The following is an 18,015-nucleotide window of genomic DNA, read 5'->3' as shown; positions in this document are numbered from 1 at the left end:
TCAATTCAGTTTTCAGCAAGTGGAAACGGCTTTAGGGTTTGGAGCAGTGTCAGCTAAGCAACCAGCCAGATTAACCTCACGCTCTAACCCACATCCTACAACACCGTCCCGCTATCTTGGCATCTGCTGAAATCTCAGCAGCTATTGCCCACTTCCCAATAACGAACAACCGCACACACACACTGGCAGAGTATATCTATCGCAACTATTCTATGAGCTCATGGAATCTCATGCTGGATCCTAAGACTTTAGTGGCCCATGTGCCAACAGCTCCAGGTACGCTACATCCCCACGATACTCAACCTGTGTTCTGGAAGACCCTGAAGCCCTCTGGACAGTTAGCAGAGGAAGCCTCACTGAAAAAGACCCGCAGAGAGGGAAGAGCTTCCCAAACAGACTGCTGAACCAGGGTAGCTGGCCTTACTGAGCTGTGCACAAGCCATGCAAGGCTGAGACAATGGTGTAGGCCTCACTGTCAATGGAACAGAGACAGAGCCTTGCCAGCTCTCCGCATGAATTGATACTGAACTCCGGAATATCTCCCTAAACCAGGGCTCTCCCTTTTATCCGCTCCCCCCCCCCCAACACACACACAGGCTCTCTCTTGGCTCTTTCCAACTATATATGATCCTAACAGATGTCAATGTTCACTGCCATTTTCAGGCCAGTCTACACATTATACTGCCGCACCACTTCCTCCGAAATAACACCAAATTTACTCAAACGGAAGATAAATCCTGAACATAAAACAATCCCCCTTTTAAAAAAGGTTATACAAGAGAGAGTTTTGTTATTACTGTATGCAACATATTCAAATTTAAGATGGATCCCTCTTTCTTGACCGCACATGTGTGTGTGGGGGGGTCCCTTCTTTCACATAAATGGGGTATTTAATAACTATATAAAGCGCTGCAGAAAGCTAGGCACAAAATTATACGTGTTTACATGTGGCAAATACTGATCGTAGGGTGCCTGTTTATGGCTGGCTGTTTTTCCCGGCTCATTTTTATGTGCTCGCCTTTGCAGAGGCTGACTCAGAGGCAATCCTTTGAAAGTACAGAATATGCCCTTATGGAGCCCAATCTTTAAAAGCTATTGTATATTTTTTTTTCCTTTTCCTGTAAGCTGTGTGTTGGCCTGACCTGGATAGCCCAGGTGAGCCTGATCTCATTGGATCTTAGAAGCTAAGCAGGGTCGGCCTTGGTTAGAAGAAGAAAGAAACAGAAGGGTGCTGCTTTTTACCTCCCACTAAAAAAAGAGGAGATTCTCTGGTGTTAGATATATATCAAACCAGAGAATCTATGTATCAAAAGGTCAGAGGATGATCACGGTAAGGCAGATTCTTGAAGAATTTTCTTGCATTCCCAGAAAGCTGACTGCATTCATCTTGATCCTTCTGGGTAGTTCCTGTGTTGTTTTAATATGCCAGTTTTAGAATTGCTTATGTTTTGTTTCTTCCGCTCTGTCTTGGAATTTTGCTGGCTTTAAAATTTGCATTCCCTATTTTGAGTAAATACCACTTTGCTATTGAGCCTCAAGTTTCTGCTGGCTGATGTTAACCCAGCAGTTGCGGGACCTGTAGCCAAGTTTTTAGCTGTTGTAGTATCTTTTGAGACCTTCCTTTGTTAAGTATTAAGAGGGTAATTATATATGGCCGGTACGTTTTTCTTTGTATGTTAGGCTCGACTTGTTATTGATATATGATCTGTGATTTTATTAATGTTGTACTGTTTGGTTTAAGATCTCAGGTCAAAGGAACTTTTTGTTAATAAAGGAAAAATGTGCATTTATGTACCCTATTACTCAAGATAGGACTGCATTGTAGGGAGGGGGTCTCAGATGCTTCACTAATAAGTAAGGGACCACAGACTTCACCACTATGTTACCTTATGTACTCCCGTAGCTTTAAATATGTGCTCCTATGTGCTACCTGTGCTTCATATTGTCTAATGTCAGCCCTAGAATTGCTTATGTTCTGTTTCAGCATTTCTTCAACTCTGTATTGGATTCTTACTAATGCTACGTCTTTGTAAAATTGTTTTTATTTACCCTATGGCATTGTTTATGGAAATGTCCTTGAAATTGACTGTACTAATCTCCCACTGTGTAATCCGTCTTGAGTCTCAGTGAGAAAGGTGGACTATAAATGACATAAATAAAATAAAATTGGATGGGAGACCTCCAGGGTTGCAGAGGCAGGCACTGGCCAACTACCTCTGTTAGTCGCTTGCCATGACAACCCCACTAGGGGTCACCATAGGTCAGCTATGACTTGAGGGCACTCTCCACCACCAAGCTATGTGTTAAGCAAAGAACTGATACCATATTTCCTCTTAGGGTAGCTTTTCCTGATGGCTATGTTGATTAACACCTTCTAAATCTTCCCTAAAGAGCCCTGTGGTGCAGAGTGGTAAGCTGCAGTACTGCAGTCCAAGCTCTGCTCATGACCCGAGTTCGATCCTGGCAGAAGCTGGGTTCAGGTAGCCGGCTCAAGGTTCACTCAGCCTTCCATCCTTCTGAGGTCGGTAAAATGAATACCCAGTTTCTTGGGGGTAAAGTGTAGATGACTGGGGAAGGCAACGGCAAACCACCCCGTAAAAAGCCTGCCAAGAAAACGTCGTGATGCGACGTCCCCCCATGGGTCAGTAATGACTCGGTGCTTGCACAGGGGACTACCTTTACCTTTTTAAAATCTTCCCTAGGGGAATGAGAAAAGAACTAGAGAAACATGAAAAATGGATGCCGTTTACTGAATATATTATGGTCAATAATACACAATACATCTAATAAACTATATAAAACGATATGGGACATAAGAAATAAAAACTATACAAATAAGTACGTTAAATTTGTGTATGGAAAAATGGAAGTCAAATATTAAGATGTTTGCAATTATAGTTCTTGTTACCATCTAAGTTACAAAGGTAATCTTATTTAAGCACTGTTATTTCTTCTTGTGCGTTATCAATAAAAATTGTTTAAAAAGAATTAGAGAAACATTAGTAAAATTTATTTCAAGGATGATAAAGCTTTGCGATAAAGTCTCGAAGCTAACTTGACAGAATGAATTGTTGGAAGCCTGATTTTAATTGCTATATTAGATATTTACTATGATTTTATTATGCGGAGGCATTTTAAAATATAACTGCATTGCTTTAGAGAGCCAGTGTGGTATAGCGGTCAGTGTCTGACAAGGATCTAGGAGACCCAGGTTCAAATCCCCGCTCGGCCAGGGAAACTTGCTTGGTCGTCTTGGGCCAGACACACACACAGGGCTGTTGTGAAAATAATATGGAGGAGAGAACGATGTAAACAGTTATGGGTCCCCGTTGGTGAGAACAGTGGGGTATAAATGAAGTTCAATAAAAATACTCTTGTATAAATTTTCTGAGGATCTGATTTGTATTTGTAATATGACTTATTCATGTGGGTTATTGGGTGAACAGGTTGCAAAAGTCTAACAAACCACTATTTCTCACTATTATAATGAAAACAAAAGAATATGCATTTACTTTATTACATTTTTAGCCTACCTGTCCTCCAAGGAGCTCAGAAGGCATCTATTTTACTTTTGAAAAATAGAGAGAAGCTCAGTGCGGCTTCTATTACCTTATAAATCTCAGTTTCAGTATTAAAAAAATAAATATTTAAACTGTGCTATTGCATGGATCGCTGGATGTCTTGTGCTGTATGAGCACATTGCTTTTATTCTGTAACCTGCCCTGAGCCTCAGTGAAAAAGGCGGCCTATGAACAATCTAAGTGAGTAAAATAAAAACCAACCCAACAATTAAGACACCAGAAGAAGCAATAAAATCCACCACAAACCCCACCTAATAATTTCTCTTCCCTCCTCCTATTTTATCACAAAACCACCTTGTCAGGTCAGTTGAGAGATTCTAAGGGCCATCCTAAGCAGTCTTAACTATAAGCATCCCCAAAAAAGACCCCATAAAATGATTTTTGTGGCTGAACTGGAATTCAAACGTAGCTCTCTCTAGCCCCAGTAAGCCAGTCTTTCTACTACATTCCATTGGCTCCTAAGCTAGAATTATAACAGGAACAGCCCAAAATCCAACAAGATTTGAGAGCCAGTTTGGTGTAGTGGTTAAAAGCATGGGACTCTAATCTGGAGAACCGGGTTTGATTCCCTTCTCGAAGCCAGCTGGGTGACCTTGGGTCAGTCACAGCTCTCTCGGAGCTCTCAGCCCCACCCACCTCACAGGATGTTTGTTGTTGTGGGGATAATAGCATACTTTGTAAACTGTTCTGAGTGGGTGTTAAGTCACCCTGAAGGGATGTATATAAATCAAATGTTGTTGTTGTTGTTGTTACTGTTGTTGTTATTTAAATGTTTCACATAGACACCTCAGCATTTAATGCCTACACACAACATACACTGGGGACCCTAAGATCAGTTGCAGTTCCTTGCCGAGTGGCAAAACCAGGTTCAAGCTGGCATAGTGTGCCAAACTGCTCTTAACATCCAATGATTGCTTGCCCGCATCTGATCACATATTGTGACTTCTGCATGCAGTCAACTACAGGCAGCTGTTGAAAGCTGGCTAAGGTAGTAGTAACGTTTCTTCTGTCAAACAATCTTCTCTTCCATGGGTCTGGCAATGTTCAAGAGATCGGCCCCCAAAACGCTCATCAGCCTGTTTTCTAGATCTGCTACAGACGCACTTTGGGGGCCGTTTCTCATTAACGTGGCCTTCGTGACACAAATGTATTGATCTGCTTTCAAATGGAAATCTGTTATAAGGTGGTGGCAGGATGGTCAGAGTGTTGGACTACGATCTGGGAACCCAGGTCCAAATCCCCCCTCAGCCATGAAGCTCAAGTGGGTACCCTTGGGCCAGTCACTCTTTCTCTCTCAGCCTAACCTACCTTACAGGGTGGGTGTTGTGAGGATATAATGAAGGGGGAGGGACAATGGAGGCCTGCCTGTGGACCTTGGAGGAAGGCAGGGATAAAAATACGTATTAAATAAGAATAAACAAACATTGCTCAAGATGTGGCTAGGGTTCACGTAATTTGTTCAGACTGAGATGCTGAACTGCAAAAGTAACAGATCGATTTGCACTTATGCGTAAAGCTGCCTTATATTAAATCAGCCCGTTCTTGTCCACTCAGACTGGCAACAGCTCCGCGGGGTCTCAGGGGTCTTCCACATCACCTCCCAATCTGATCCTTCCTGGAGATGCCAAGGATTGAACCGGGGACCTTCTGCATGCAAAGCAGACTCAGGGACTCAGACGTTTAGTTGATTTTTAACCCGCCCTCCCCACAAGCGGGCTCAGGGAGGGGTACAACAATGGTAAAAATACATAGGATAAACAATAATCTCAGAAGTATAACCCCAAATTAAAATGAAATAAATTCAGACATACTAAGATGGGGCCCCTTTAACGCTTCCCTGCCCACCAACATGGAGAAAAGAGAAGGAGTTGTGAGTTGATATTACACAACATACAGAGGACTAAATAGCCCCCCCCTCTGGTAGGAGAACAGTAGGGAGGCTCATTTGATGGACCTAATGCTGGCCTCAGTCATAAGCCTGGTGGATCATCTCTGTCTCTCAGGCCCGCCGAACGGATACAAGATCTTGGTGGGCCCCAGTATCCTCCGACAGAGAGTTCCACCTGGTTGGGGCCAGGACCGAGAATGCCCTGGCCCAGACAGAGGCCAACCGAGCCTCCCTGGGGCCAGGGACCGCCAGCACATGTTTGCCTGCTGATCTCAGCACTCTCCGGGGTACATACGGGAGAGGTGGACCCTCAGGTATGCTTTGTTAATGAGTTAGGGACCATGTTGCCTTACATATCATCTGTTTCTTTAAATACGTACTCCTATGTACAACCTGTGCTTCATGTTGTCTAATGTCAGTCCTAGAATTGATTATGTTTCTTCTTCTTCTTCTACCCTGTATTGGATTCTTGCTAATGCTATGTCTTTTAAAACCTGTGTCTGTTTACCCTATGGCGTTGTTTATGGAAATGTCCTCGATACTGTATGAAAATGTACTTGATGCTGATTGTACTAATCTCATACTGTGTAACCTGCCTTGAGTCTCAGCGAGAAAGGCAGACTGTAAATGACATACATAAAATTAAATAAATGAATAAAAGCAGAGGCTCCAGGCACAGCCCCTCCCCATCTGAATGATTTATTCTTCTGTTTTAAGAGAGACAGCGTGCTGGATCTGGGCACCCTGGGCTTCAATCCTCGCTCTGCCATGAAAGCTCGTTGGGTGATCTTGGGAAGGTAACACACTCTTAGCTTAACCGGCCTCACAGTGTTGTCGTGATGATAAAATGGAGACGAGGACGACGGAGAAGAGGACAATGCAAGCTCTTTGGGTTCCCACTGGGAAGGCAGGGTAAATGTTTATAACCATTTGCCCACTGTAACGCAGCACGGCCCTTAGCACCCACAAACTGCAGCACGCTGGGTCATTTTGCCCTGCATGCAAGACTGATCCTCTGGCATCTCAGGCAAGTGCTGGGAAGGGGGGGGCACAGAAACAGAGGAGAAAATGGCAGGCACCAACGCCCCGCTTCGCCTCCTGCGGCTACCTGCTGGGTCCAAGGCAAGGCCCAGCATCCCCGGGCCTCAGCTCAACCTTCCTCTCTTCCTCCATTTGTTCTCTGACACACCAACACCTTCCCAGGTCAATGCGGTGGTCCTCCTCACCAGCACCTGGACCAAAAAGATCGCTTATGGCCCCGCAGTATACAGCAAATCTATCTGAAAACTTGGGTGCAGCTTCCTCCTGGCCAAACCTCCTTCCACCCCCACCTCCGCTCACCTCCGAGAGCGGACATGATAGCTGTCTTCCCTGCGGTGCTGCCGGTCGCTGCTGCTCGACCGCGAGCGACTCCGCCTCCTCTTGTGCTTGCGGCTTCTGTAACGTTCGTGGTAGCTGCCCCGGCTGCTGCGTTCCGAAGAGCGGCACCTTCTGGAATGAGGCATCTGAGAAGAGATTGACGAGTGGGTCACAAGGACATCAGAAAAAACTGAGCCCTAAGACATCGGGGATGCGCGCACCCACATGTCAGCCAGAGGCCTTGTTTCGATTTATACGACCTTAATTTGGGGTTGGTGGCCAAATGTGAATGGCCATAAACAGATTCTAAACATCTTAACACAGATTGGCCTCAGAGAGGTTCTACAAAGTAAAAATCTACCCCACTGGTTACTGCACAAACAGATTTAATAAAGATTACAAGAGCTAGTTAATGGAGCCTTGCTCATGGGAAATTTCATAAAGACTACATCTTTTACAGCTCCTCTGCTGTTTTAGGTGCTTACTATAAGTAATTGTGGGAAGACTGTTATTGTGTGTTTACTCTTTTCAACACAGCACAAATGCTTCCACTGCCCCAGTTGTTTCCCACTGCCTCAGACGGTCGGACCAGAACCAACGGCTTGAAATTAAATCAAAAACACTTTCGGCTAAACATTAGGAAGAACTTCCTGACAGTTAGAGCGGTCAGTGGAACAGGCTTCCTCGGGAGGTGGTGGGCTCTCCTTCTTTGGAGGTTTTTAAGCAGAGGCTAGATGGCCGTCTGACAGCAGTGCTGATTCTGTGAACCTGGGCAGATCACGAGAGGGGGGGGGCAGGAAGGGTTACATCAGTGCTTAGTTCTCGCAGCCCCTTCTTACACATCCAGGGTAATGCTGATCGCCACCTTGGGGTCAGGTAGCAATTTTCCACAGGCCAGTTTGGCTAGGGGTCTTGATGGTGTTTTGCCATCTTCGGCATGAAGCAGGGGTCACTGGGGCAATCAGGGGTGTATTTGTGAATTTCCTGCACTGCGCAGGGGGTTGGACTAGATGACCCTAGAGGTCCCTTCCAATCCTATGATCCCTCCGCCCCCATCTCTGCCACATTATCCATGTAACTCTAAGGAAGGCTAAGCTAAGAAAGAAAAGGAAGTGCATAACCAGCCTATGGTTACCCAGTGAGCTTGAGGACAGATGGGAACCCAGGTGTCCCCAGACCTAAGTTGTCAAAGACTAGGAGATGGGGTCCAAACTGGCGGAGACTGACCAAGGGAGAGATCTTGGAGTCGTGGTGGATAACTCACTGAAAATGTCGATACAATGTGCAATGGCAATAAAAAAGGCCAACGCTGTGCTGGGGGTTATTAGGAAGGGAACTGAAAACAAATCAGCTAGTATCATAATGCCCCTGTATAAATCAATGGTACGGCCTCATTTGGAATACTGTGTACAATTCTGGTCACCACACCTCAAAAAAGATATTATAGCACTGGAAAAAGTGCAGAAAAGGGCAACTAGAATGATTAAAGGGATGGAACACTTCCCCTATGAAGAAAGGTTAAAGTGCTTGGGGCTCTTTAGCTTGGAGAAACGTCGCCTGAGGGGTGACATGATAGAGGTTTACAGGATTATACGTGGGATAGAGAGGGTAGAGAAAGAAGTATTTTTCTGCCTTTCTCACAATACAACAACTCATGGGCACTCAATGAAATTGCTGCGCAGTCAGGTTAGAACGGATAAAAGGAAGTACTTCTTCACCCAAAGGGTGATTAACACATGGAATTCACTGCCTCAGGAGGTGGGGGCAGATTCAAGCATAGACAGCTACAAGAGGGGATTGGATAAACATATGAGCAGAGGTCCATCAGTGGCTATTAGCCACAAGGTATAGATGGAACTCTCTGTCTAGGGCAGTGATGCTCTGTATTCTTGGTGTTTGGGGGGGGCAATCAGTGAGAGGCCTTCTAGTGTCCCTTCCCCACTGGCAGACCTCCTGACGACACCTGGTTTTTTTTAACACTGTGTGACACAGAGTGTTGGACTGGATGGGCCATTGGCCTGATCCAACATGGCTTCTCTTATGTTCCTAGACCTGGATTTAACACCCCTCTAGATTTAACATTTACTGATTTATCTTGGGCTGATTACTCTCAGTCCACCCCGACCTCGACTTTTCTGAGGATGGGAAGCACCAAATTTGTCCCCTTAACTTGTTGGAGAGCAGAAAGGATAAAAATGTTGGCATTACTCCACTAATGTTGGCCATTGAACCAGCCTAACATCTATACTAATTTTAAAGCATTATCTTACAGCTGCGAAAAAAGATGCTTTAATCAGGTTAAATAAACCCCCAAGCAAGTTATCTGTTACTGTAAAACAAAACTTACGCTTTTGAAAAAAAACCAGCAATGAATTATTACACCTTTTAACAACACCAGCCAAGATTTCTGTAAATGTGAAATGGTTCGCTCAACAGTCCATATTGGATTTTATGCTAGAACCCCCGAGTCAACCTACAATATCAATTCCTGTTTTGTTTTTTTAAGGAGATTTTTTTTAAAAACCCAAAATAATAGAAAATGACAAAATCAAAAGACAATATTACAAAATCAAAAGACAGGATTGAAAGGCAATTACATGAAGTAAGCAGCATGCTGATTCTTCATACGTGGCGGATGCCCGCAGTTAAAGCAAGGGGCCAATGGGAGCAGCTTTGCCCCACTGCCGAGTTTGCCTCCCTATCGCTGGAGAACTGATACAAGCAGTCCTCACTCTTGCCCTTTACCAACACAAAATGAAAAAGGGAAGCTGCTACCTACACAGGAGCATTGAGGAGCATCGGGGAATATTCAACGATGTGTGCCCGTTACGTGTTAAGAAGAAAACGTACCCCTGCTATTCACCGAGCAGCAGTATCCGTAAGGAGATAAGATCCAGAGACTTGGAACAGGTTCTTGTTGCTCTGTTCAAGTCAATCACCCCTAGGACTTTCTACTAAACAGCAACAGCTACGCAACCGAAAAAAGCAGATGAACGCGACCTTACAAACAGTGCGCCAAGATCACATGGCCCCTTTTCCATGCATCTTAGGAAACCTGGATCGGAAGTATCTGCTTTTGAACCAAAGGTTGTCTAGCTTGCAAGAAAGAAGAGTTCCAAATATTTTAATCAATGGATGAGTTCAGCAAAGCTGTGAAGATGGCATTATTGCTGGGAATTGATGTCTGAGATGTTTATTGCTCTCACCTTGTATATGTTTGAGTTTTGTATGCAAAGTTACAGGTGGAACCTCGTGAATTTCATGTGTTTTGGGCTCCACCACTCACAACTTCTCTATGAACACACCAAGGTCAGCATTCCACGCATATGATGAAGTCAAGCATTAGACCGCAATAAACTTGTTTTCCTTTCCAGGGCCACGACCGTGACCCTATTTGTTTTAAGTCTCAACCAGAATCGTAAGTTCCCTCTTCCACGGTTTAATTTAATGCAACAAAACTATTGTGCCGCAAACGGTCACTGGGCATAGAAATGTCAAAGGCACTTCATAGCCTTCTGGCCCCGCTATTGTCAATTGTTTTGTATACAGCAGCTGGCCCAGCCACAAAATTCTCTCATGCGCTGGATGACGTGGGCTCCAGTCCACAAAAGCTAATGCCATGATAACAATAATTCATCGCGAGCCTCCAAGCCAGCTGGATTCTATTCATTTTGGACTCACCGTACAGCAAGGTCCTCCTTCCCGCTATGAAATAGCAACACTAGAATATCGGCAATAACGCAGCCACTGCTGCTGTGAGTATTCTTAGGCTGCACTTCTTGCGTTTCATGGCCTTTCGGGCTCACAGTATACAGTTCTGTTTTCTATGTCCGTGTCTCTCTTCCCCTCACCTCTAACTGGGGATATAATAACAACAACATTCGATTCATATACTGCCCTTCAGGACAACTTAACGCCCACTCAGAGCGGTTTACAAAGTGTGTTATTATTATCCCCACAACAATCACCCTGTGAGGTGGGTGGGGCTGAGAGAGTTCCGAGAGAGCTGTGGCTGACCCAGGGTCACCCAGCTGCCTTCAAGCGGAGGAGTGGGGAATCAAATCTGGTTCTCCAGATTAGAGTCCTGCCGCTCTTAACCACTACACCAAACTTCCCTCATGCACCCACAAAGCAGGCTCTAACCCATCGAAGCTTTTGGCTGCAATAAACCTGTTTGTCCTTAAGGCACCCCCCTCAAGAATCTATTCTGCTCTTTGCTGCAACAGCTCTTCACTACTGAATAAACGTCATTTATATCTTGCCTTTCTACCAAATGTAAACACCAAAGCAGCTTACATCATTCTCCTCTCATACATTTTATCTTCATGGCAACTCTGTGAGGAAGATTAGGCTGGGAGTGCCTGCCTGGCCCAAAGTCACCCAGCATACTTCCATGAAAGAGCAGGGATTCGAACCCAAGTCTCCAAGATCCTAGTCCGGCACTCTAGCCACCGCACCAAGCTGGCTCTCAATCCAATCTATGCATCTTAACACTTGGTATCCTCTATATTGAAGTACAGGCTCCCCCATGATCTATAATAAAGTATAATGTGAACAATGGCTGGGCAAAAGTGAACAGCAATGTCTCATCTTGCTCCGTGTGGCCTGTGACCAAGGCTTTGGCACAACTCCCTTCCCCTTCTTTCGCTCTGCAGAGAGTCTGTTAAAACCCAAGGGGTCATTTCGTAGAAAAAGAGCTGGAAGAACTCATTAGCATATGCCACACCCCTTGCCATGGCCGGAAGTGGCTCATTAGCATAACTGATTTGCATATGACACATCCCCTGACATCACCTATTCTGGCTGTTTTGGACCCAATCCTGGCCATTCAGGGCCAAAATTGGGACGAAAATGGCAAAAGGGGCTGAAAATGGCCAAAAAAGGGCACAAAATGGTCAGGATCAGGCTGCTGCTGAGTGGGAGAGTGATCCACCACCCGTCAGAGGCCCAATCTGGGCCATTTTGGCCCCAATCCAGGCTGAAACAAGCCCAAAATTGCCGAGAGACAGGTGGGCGGGGCCACCTGACATGTGACCTCTTTGGGGAACTGCCAGAACTGCGTTCCTGTGCGTTCCCCCTTGAAATGAGCCCTGTTAAAACTTGTGTGATGGAAAAGAGGAAGAATTACGGAGTCCTTGGCTGTGAGCAGGAGAGCTGAATTGCATGGAAAGAGAGGGAAAGTCCATGGGATGGGAGGCCAGGGTAAGGACCATGCAAGAAAAAAAAAACCCACAGGGCTGGACTGAGTCCCCAGAGCTGGCAGTTTCTTATTCCCCAGATAATAACTGTGTGCCATCTTGTCATAACGAACTGACGGCAGCCCCAGGATGATGGAGCTTTCAATATAAGTGATGGACGAAGGTGGTTTCAGCCACTGCCTTTCTCTGCATACCAACCCGTCTCCCAAGCACTAATAACACACGGCCCTGCTTAGCTCCCAAACTGATGAGATCAGGCTAGACTGAGCTATTAGACTTATTCCCTAGATACCAGTTATCTTTTTAAAAAAGGCTCTTCTCCTGCCCCCTTCACAGTGCCCTTGTCTTCCCCCTCTCCTCCACGAATGCAGATGCCTGGCCCTTTTAAGGCAGGCAAGCGGCATGCGTGGGGAGAGAAGACTGACACATCTCTTTGCCTTATTGTGCCACAGCCGAGGTCACACCGCACCAAGACACACCGGTCCGTTCTTGTATTTAATACGAAGTCGGTCTTCCAGCAGCCACCAGGCCCCCGTAAGTTTCCTTCGAAAAGCCTTGAGCCAACTGGCAGGCTCCAAAAATAGATGCCAATCATGTAAAGATCAGCATTTCCACCCAAAGGAGCTCAATCTGCCTGGCGCAAGTCAGACGGTTGCCTGCACGGAACGGCTCGGCGAGCAGATGAAACCGGCGGATGCTGAGGCAACGTGAGCCTGACAGCTGACGGAGCGCAGCCAGCGGATGCTTCCTGTTCAATCCCTAACCAAACTATAACTTCCGGGCCCTCGACAGGCTGCCTGCTTACCTTAATGCACCCCCTGCCTTCTTCCAAGAGCGTGAAATGGCAAAGTTTAGAATGTAAGCTCCTTGGGCAGGGAAGTGGATAATACAAACGCAAGAATTCGGCACACAGCATTTTTGTGCCTTTACAGGGTGTTAATCTTATCCTGCGAAATGCGTGCTATTCTGGATGCCTGCAAAGTCACTCAAGAGGCCTGAACAGGGCCTATCGCAGGTTCTGAATCCTGTTCTGTGGTAGCCACGGCGCGACTAAAGGACCCCGATGGACACGTGAAACTGCCTTATACTGAATCAAGTCACCCGTTCATCCAGTATTGTCTGCTCAGACTGGCAGCAGCGTTCCCGGGTCTCGGGCAACATCACCTGGTGCTTCTAACTGGAGATGCCAGCGACTGAACCTGGGACCTTCTGCATGCAAAGCAGATGTATTACCACTGAGACACAGCCCCTCTCTTCATGGCTCAGACATGCTGTGAAAGCTGCTGTGAGACTGTGCATCGAGACAAGGGGGGAAATGGAGGTGGCGATTGTGTCTCCTCGGTACAGCTGACGGCCTGACTGCATAAAAACAGGGGGAAATGCCTTCGACAAAATCAAGGAAAACATTGGACAGGCGTTAACAGGAGCGAAATAACTTTGTACAGTCAGCTTTGTTCATGAAAAACAAAGGCTGCACTCCCCTTTCCAAGTGCATCAGTATCAACGTAAAGGGACTTTTAACTTAAAATTCGTATTAAATATTTCAATTCTGTTTTGCTAAATGAGATGGGACTCCCTCATTCCACTAAGATTCATTTTATTTTGAATGACTCCTCTCCGGATAGAACTGAGAAAGTGGCTATATTTGTGCAACGCACTACATAGAGTTAATTTGATGGTACATTCATCCAATTGTCATCTCAAAGCAATTTGTATCTTACGTTCCATCTTACCCATTCCTATGCCAATAAAGGACTAACTTAACTGAAACCGAACTGAACTTAAAGGGACATTAATTTATAAGATGATAACATCAGCAGAGATGCAGGTCCCTGCCCCAAGCAGCTTACAGTTGAGCAATAACTATTTTGCGGAGGCCAGACATTTAAGGGACACAGGACAAGGTGGGGATTTCTTCTTTACATGGTGGGGGAGAAAAGAGAAGAAAGTCAGACTCCAAGCGGCAGGATTATTAAGAAGGGAAGGACCATGTTTCCACACTAGAGCACTTCTTATGAAAGCAAAAGATCTCAAGTCCAAGTGCTGGCTTCTCCGGAACGAGAGCTCCACTTAAGACTCTAGAGAGCTGTTGCCAGTCAGAAGAGACAATACTGAACTACAAGGACCAGGGGAGGGCTCACAGCTAAGGTGCAGAGCACTTCCTTTGAATGGAGAAGGCCCAAAATTCAATTCCAGGTATGTGTGAGGAGGGGTCATGGCTCAGTAGGAGAGTCTCTGTTTGGCATACAGAAGGTACCAGGTTCAATCCTTGGCATCTCCAGGGATTGTAATCTGAAAGGGAGGTAATGCAAAAGATCTCCACCAGAAACCCTGGAGAGCCACTTCTGGTGTGAGTTGAAAATACTGACACTGACGGACCGAGATTCTGAGATTCAGTGTGAAGCAGCTTCATGAGTTCATCTCAATGCGGTCATTGACAAGCGGCAAGCAGGAAAGATCTTTCCTTGCCTGAGGCCTTAAGATCTTTCCCTGCCCAAGGCCTTAGAGAGCCAACTTCATATGTTCAGCCAGCAAGCCGTTTGCCATTACGAAAAAGAGGAGATGCCTATATGCTGCAAAGACTTTCAGTTTGGGGCATTGTTACCCCACAGAGAAGTGCATTTTTTCCTCCTCTGCAATTCCTACACTTTGCTTTTCTCATTAGGAAAACGGCAGCCATTCATGAATACGAGAAAAAGCAAAGCCCATCACTCCAAATACTGGAAGACTTTAAGTCCGGTGGCAACTTAAGAGACCAACAAGACTTTTAGAGCGTAAGCTTTTGAGAGTTACAGCTCCCTTCTTCAGACCAAACACTCCAAACACTGCTCATTAGGAAATGGTGAGGGGGGAGGAAATAAATCAGCCCTTGCCTTTATGTCTGGAAAAAGAAGGAGACTTCAAACATGACCCAGATTACAGGTAGTTTGTTTTGCCCCATATAACCAAAGGGGAGCACAAAGAACCAAGCTAACCCTGACCAGCATATCCTTGCCCTGGTTTCATCTCTGATTTAAGATGGAGCACAACAGAATGTTTGGAACCAATACAGACGTACAGACCCATGAGCAAAATGCCTGCAAGGGGAGTATGAGAAGAGATAAAGTGTGTGTCGCAAGGCCATGCACAACTGACTGGGGTGTGAGGAGACAGGGCGCAGAAGAGAGAAAGGAAATTATTCAAGACTCTGATATAGAGGCACATTATAACCTTTTCCTCTCATCAACAAGGGCCATTCAGCAAGTTGAATCCAGTTCCACGGAAGACGGAAAAAGGAGGATACATTGACAGAGTGGACGTCAAATCTGCTTCCTGACAGCTCTGGTCATTGACAACCAAAGCCTGCTCCTACCAACATGGCTCCACCCAGAGTTCTGTTTCTTGTCATACAAAAACATGGAGGAATGCTGACATATACAGATAGAGCACTTGGCTCTCTTTCCTCAAACACCCTGTCTAAAACTCACCCCCTATGATGTTTTTTGGTTAACCCCTTCAGCCTTTCTGCCCATAACCCACTTTCAAGTACATAGACCTGTATTTGTTCATACCTGTCCTTTGCTACCCTAGCTGAAGGCAAGAGCTGACTGAATCAAACCAAACCAAGAGTTTACACAGCCCAGTACCCTGCTTCCAATTGTAGGCAGTCAGATCTTTCAGGGAAGCAGGGCATAAAGGCAAGGGCTTTCCCCTGCTTCTGATGCTGCCCACCAACTTATGCTCAGATTTACCATTCAGCCGTCGTGGCTAAGAACCACTGATCCATCTCTCCCATGAGCCTGCCAAGCCCACTTTTAAAGCCAGTGGCCATCACTACGTCTGGCAAAATGGGGTTCTAAGCCCACAAGTTTCTACCACAATATGTATGTGAGTGGTTTAAAGACTACATGATTCTTCCTTATATTTTTCTGTGACATACTCCTGTCTGTCTGGAACAAGTGCTCAGCCCTGTTACCATTATGAACAATCACATCCGATATGCAGCCAGCTTGCTGCCTATCAAAACCACCCTCATCCCACACCTCAGGCACAATGATAACCCAAAGGAAGTTACTATTAAAAATTTGACAAATGTTAGTCTAAAACATCCCCCAAAAAGCTAGACTCCTCCCCTGAAAAACTGTCCTTGTCAATCACCTTAGGTACACTGACAGTATAATAGTGACAGGTAAATGGGGGCATTAACCAATTCAATAGGAGCAATACAACTGCTAGTACTTACAAAAAGGAGTCAATTACTTGCTTAGCAGAAACACCCTAGCAACTCCACACATATAAACAGAGGACACTGTAGATATTGTTGCTGTGCCATTAACAATGATCCTTTTACCATTGTTCATGCTGCAACTAACCTAATAATATAAGAAAAGCTAGCCTCCTCCGCTGCGGACCCACCCTTCTTCCACCTGATGGGGCAGTGCATGTAGGGTGTGTGGAAGATCAACACCATTATCAATGACTAGCATTAACACTCACATTAACCAAGAGGGAAGAGCCGCCTCCACCCCTCCCTTCAGAGCTGCCCTCTGCACACTGATGACACCTAGGGGTTTGGGGGGGGGGACCTACAGAGGGCAGAATTTCGGGGAAAGATGAACCTCAGCAGACTTTAATGCCATAGAGTTCCAGTTATTAGCTCCAAGTTTGGAAATTCCTGGAGATCTGAGATTGGAGCCTACAGGGGGCAGAATTAGGGGAAAGAAGGGACCTCGGCAAGGTCTGGTGCCACAGAGTTACAGATGCCAGCTCCAGGGTGGGAAATCCCTGGAAATTTGGGGGTGGAGGCTACAGAAGGAAGAATTTGGGGGAAGGAGGGACCTCAGCAGAGGATAATGCCACGGAGTCACAGTTGCCAGCTCCATATCAGGAAATTCCTGGAGATTTGGGGCTGGAGCCTACAGAGGGCAGAAGGAGCCTCAGCAAGGTCTGATGCCATACAGTTGCTAACTCCCGATTGGGAAATTCCTGGAGATATGGGGAGGAGCCTGGGGAAAGCAAGGCTTGGGGAGGGAAGAGACCTCAGCGAGCTATGTCAGAAAGCCCACCCTCCAAAGCAGCCATTTTCTCCAGGGGAGCTGATGTCTGTGGTCTGGAGGTCAGCTGTGATTCCAGGAGATTCCCCACCTGGGGGTCAGCATCAGCAACCCTAATGGGACTGCACAGACAAACAACGCCATTACCTGCCAGCATATTCTGAAATAGGGCCAGCCTCCACCCCCCCCTTGACCCCCACCCCCGACAGTGATGACAACCCAGTATTACTATTCAATAGGAGCATGAAATGGGCAGGAGCCCCTCCCCCCTCAGCCCAGCCCCTCCCCCACCCTGAGGGGGCTCTCTTCCCCTCCCCCCTCGCCCCCGCACCCTCTTGGCCGCCAGCCCGGTGCGCTTGTCCCACAGGAAGTCCGTCTTGGCGGCCGCCCCTCTTCCGCCGCCGCCTCCGTCGCTTCCTTCCCCCGCTCCCTTTGGAACCGAGGGACGGAGGCAGCCAAGCTGGTCTGAGGGACAGGCGAGTACTGCCACGCATGCGCAAGCGCCGCTTACGGACGCACCCAGCGTAAGAATGCGCCTTGACGTCAGGGGGAGAGTCGCCGGGACCAGGCGCATGCGTACACAAAGGGTCAGGCGGCGTGGTGGGGAAGGTTAAATAAAAAAAGAGAGAGAGGAGCACGTGACATCTCCCAACTCCTCCTCCCTTTGGACGGAAAATAAATAAGGGGAGAGGAGGGGGGGTGTCAAAGCGTGGCCACGCCCCCTCCCCGGCAGGCACGTGATAGGATGTCGGCTGTCAATCCCAGATGGGTTTAGGGCTGGCAGCGCAATCCAAAACAGAGTTAGGCCTGTCTACGCCCATTGAAATCAATGGGGTTAGGCTGGAGTAACACTTTTTAGGATCGCGTTGTAGGAAACGCTTCGCGTTCGTAGCACATTCGGGGAGGCGGCTGGAAAAGGTCAGGGTCATTCTGTGAGCTCCGGTCAGAGGCTCGGC

At 46.6% G+C, this 18,015-nt stretch overlaps 1 protein-coding gene across 2 annotated transcripts in view; it reads right to left on the bottom strand.

Moving 5' to 3' along the window:
• The window catches only part of CLK2 (CDC like kinase 2), a 34,448-nt gene extending 16,924 nt beyond the window's left edge, over positions 1 to 17,524 (bottom strand). For both annotated transcript variants that reach the window (XM_054994315.1, XM_054994323.1), the window contains exons 1-2: positions 17,391 to 17,524; positions 6,811 to 6,974 (exon numbers count right to left, since the gene is read on the bottom strand). In XM_054994315.1, coding sequence (XP_054850290.1) covers positions 6,811 to 6,974 — 164 coding nt within the window. In that variant the 5' untranslated portion in view covers positions 17,391 to 17,524. The remainder of the gene's footprint in view (positions 1 to 6,810; positions 6,975 to 17,390) is intronic.
• Positions 17,525 to 18,015: the final 491 nt, after the last annotated feature.

The sequence above is a fragment of the Eublepharis macularius genome, chromosome 1, assembly GCF_028583425.1.
Source record: "Eublepharis macularius isolate TG4126 chromosome 1, MPM_Emac_v1.0, whole genome shotgun sequence".
Taxonomy (NCBI): domain Eukaryota; kingdom Metazoa; phylum Chordata; class Lepidosauria; order Squamata; family Eublepharidae; genus Eublepharis; species Eublepharis macularius.
The sequence above is the reverse complement of the archived record's forward strand: the minus strand, read 5'-3'. Positions and strand labels throughout refer to the sequence as shown.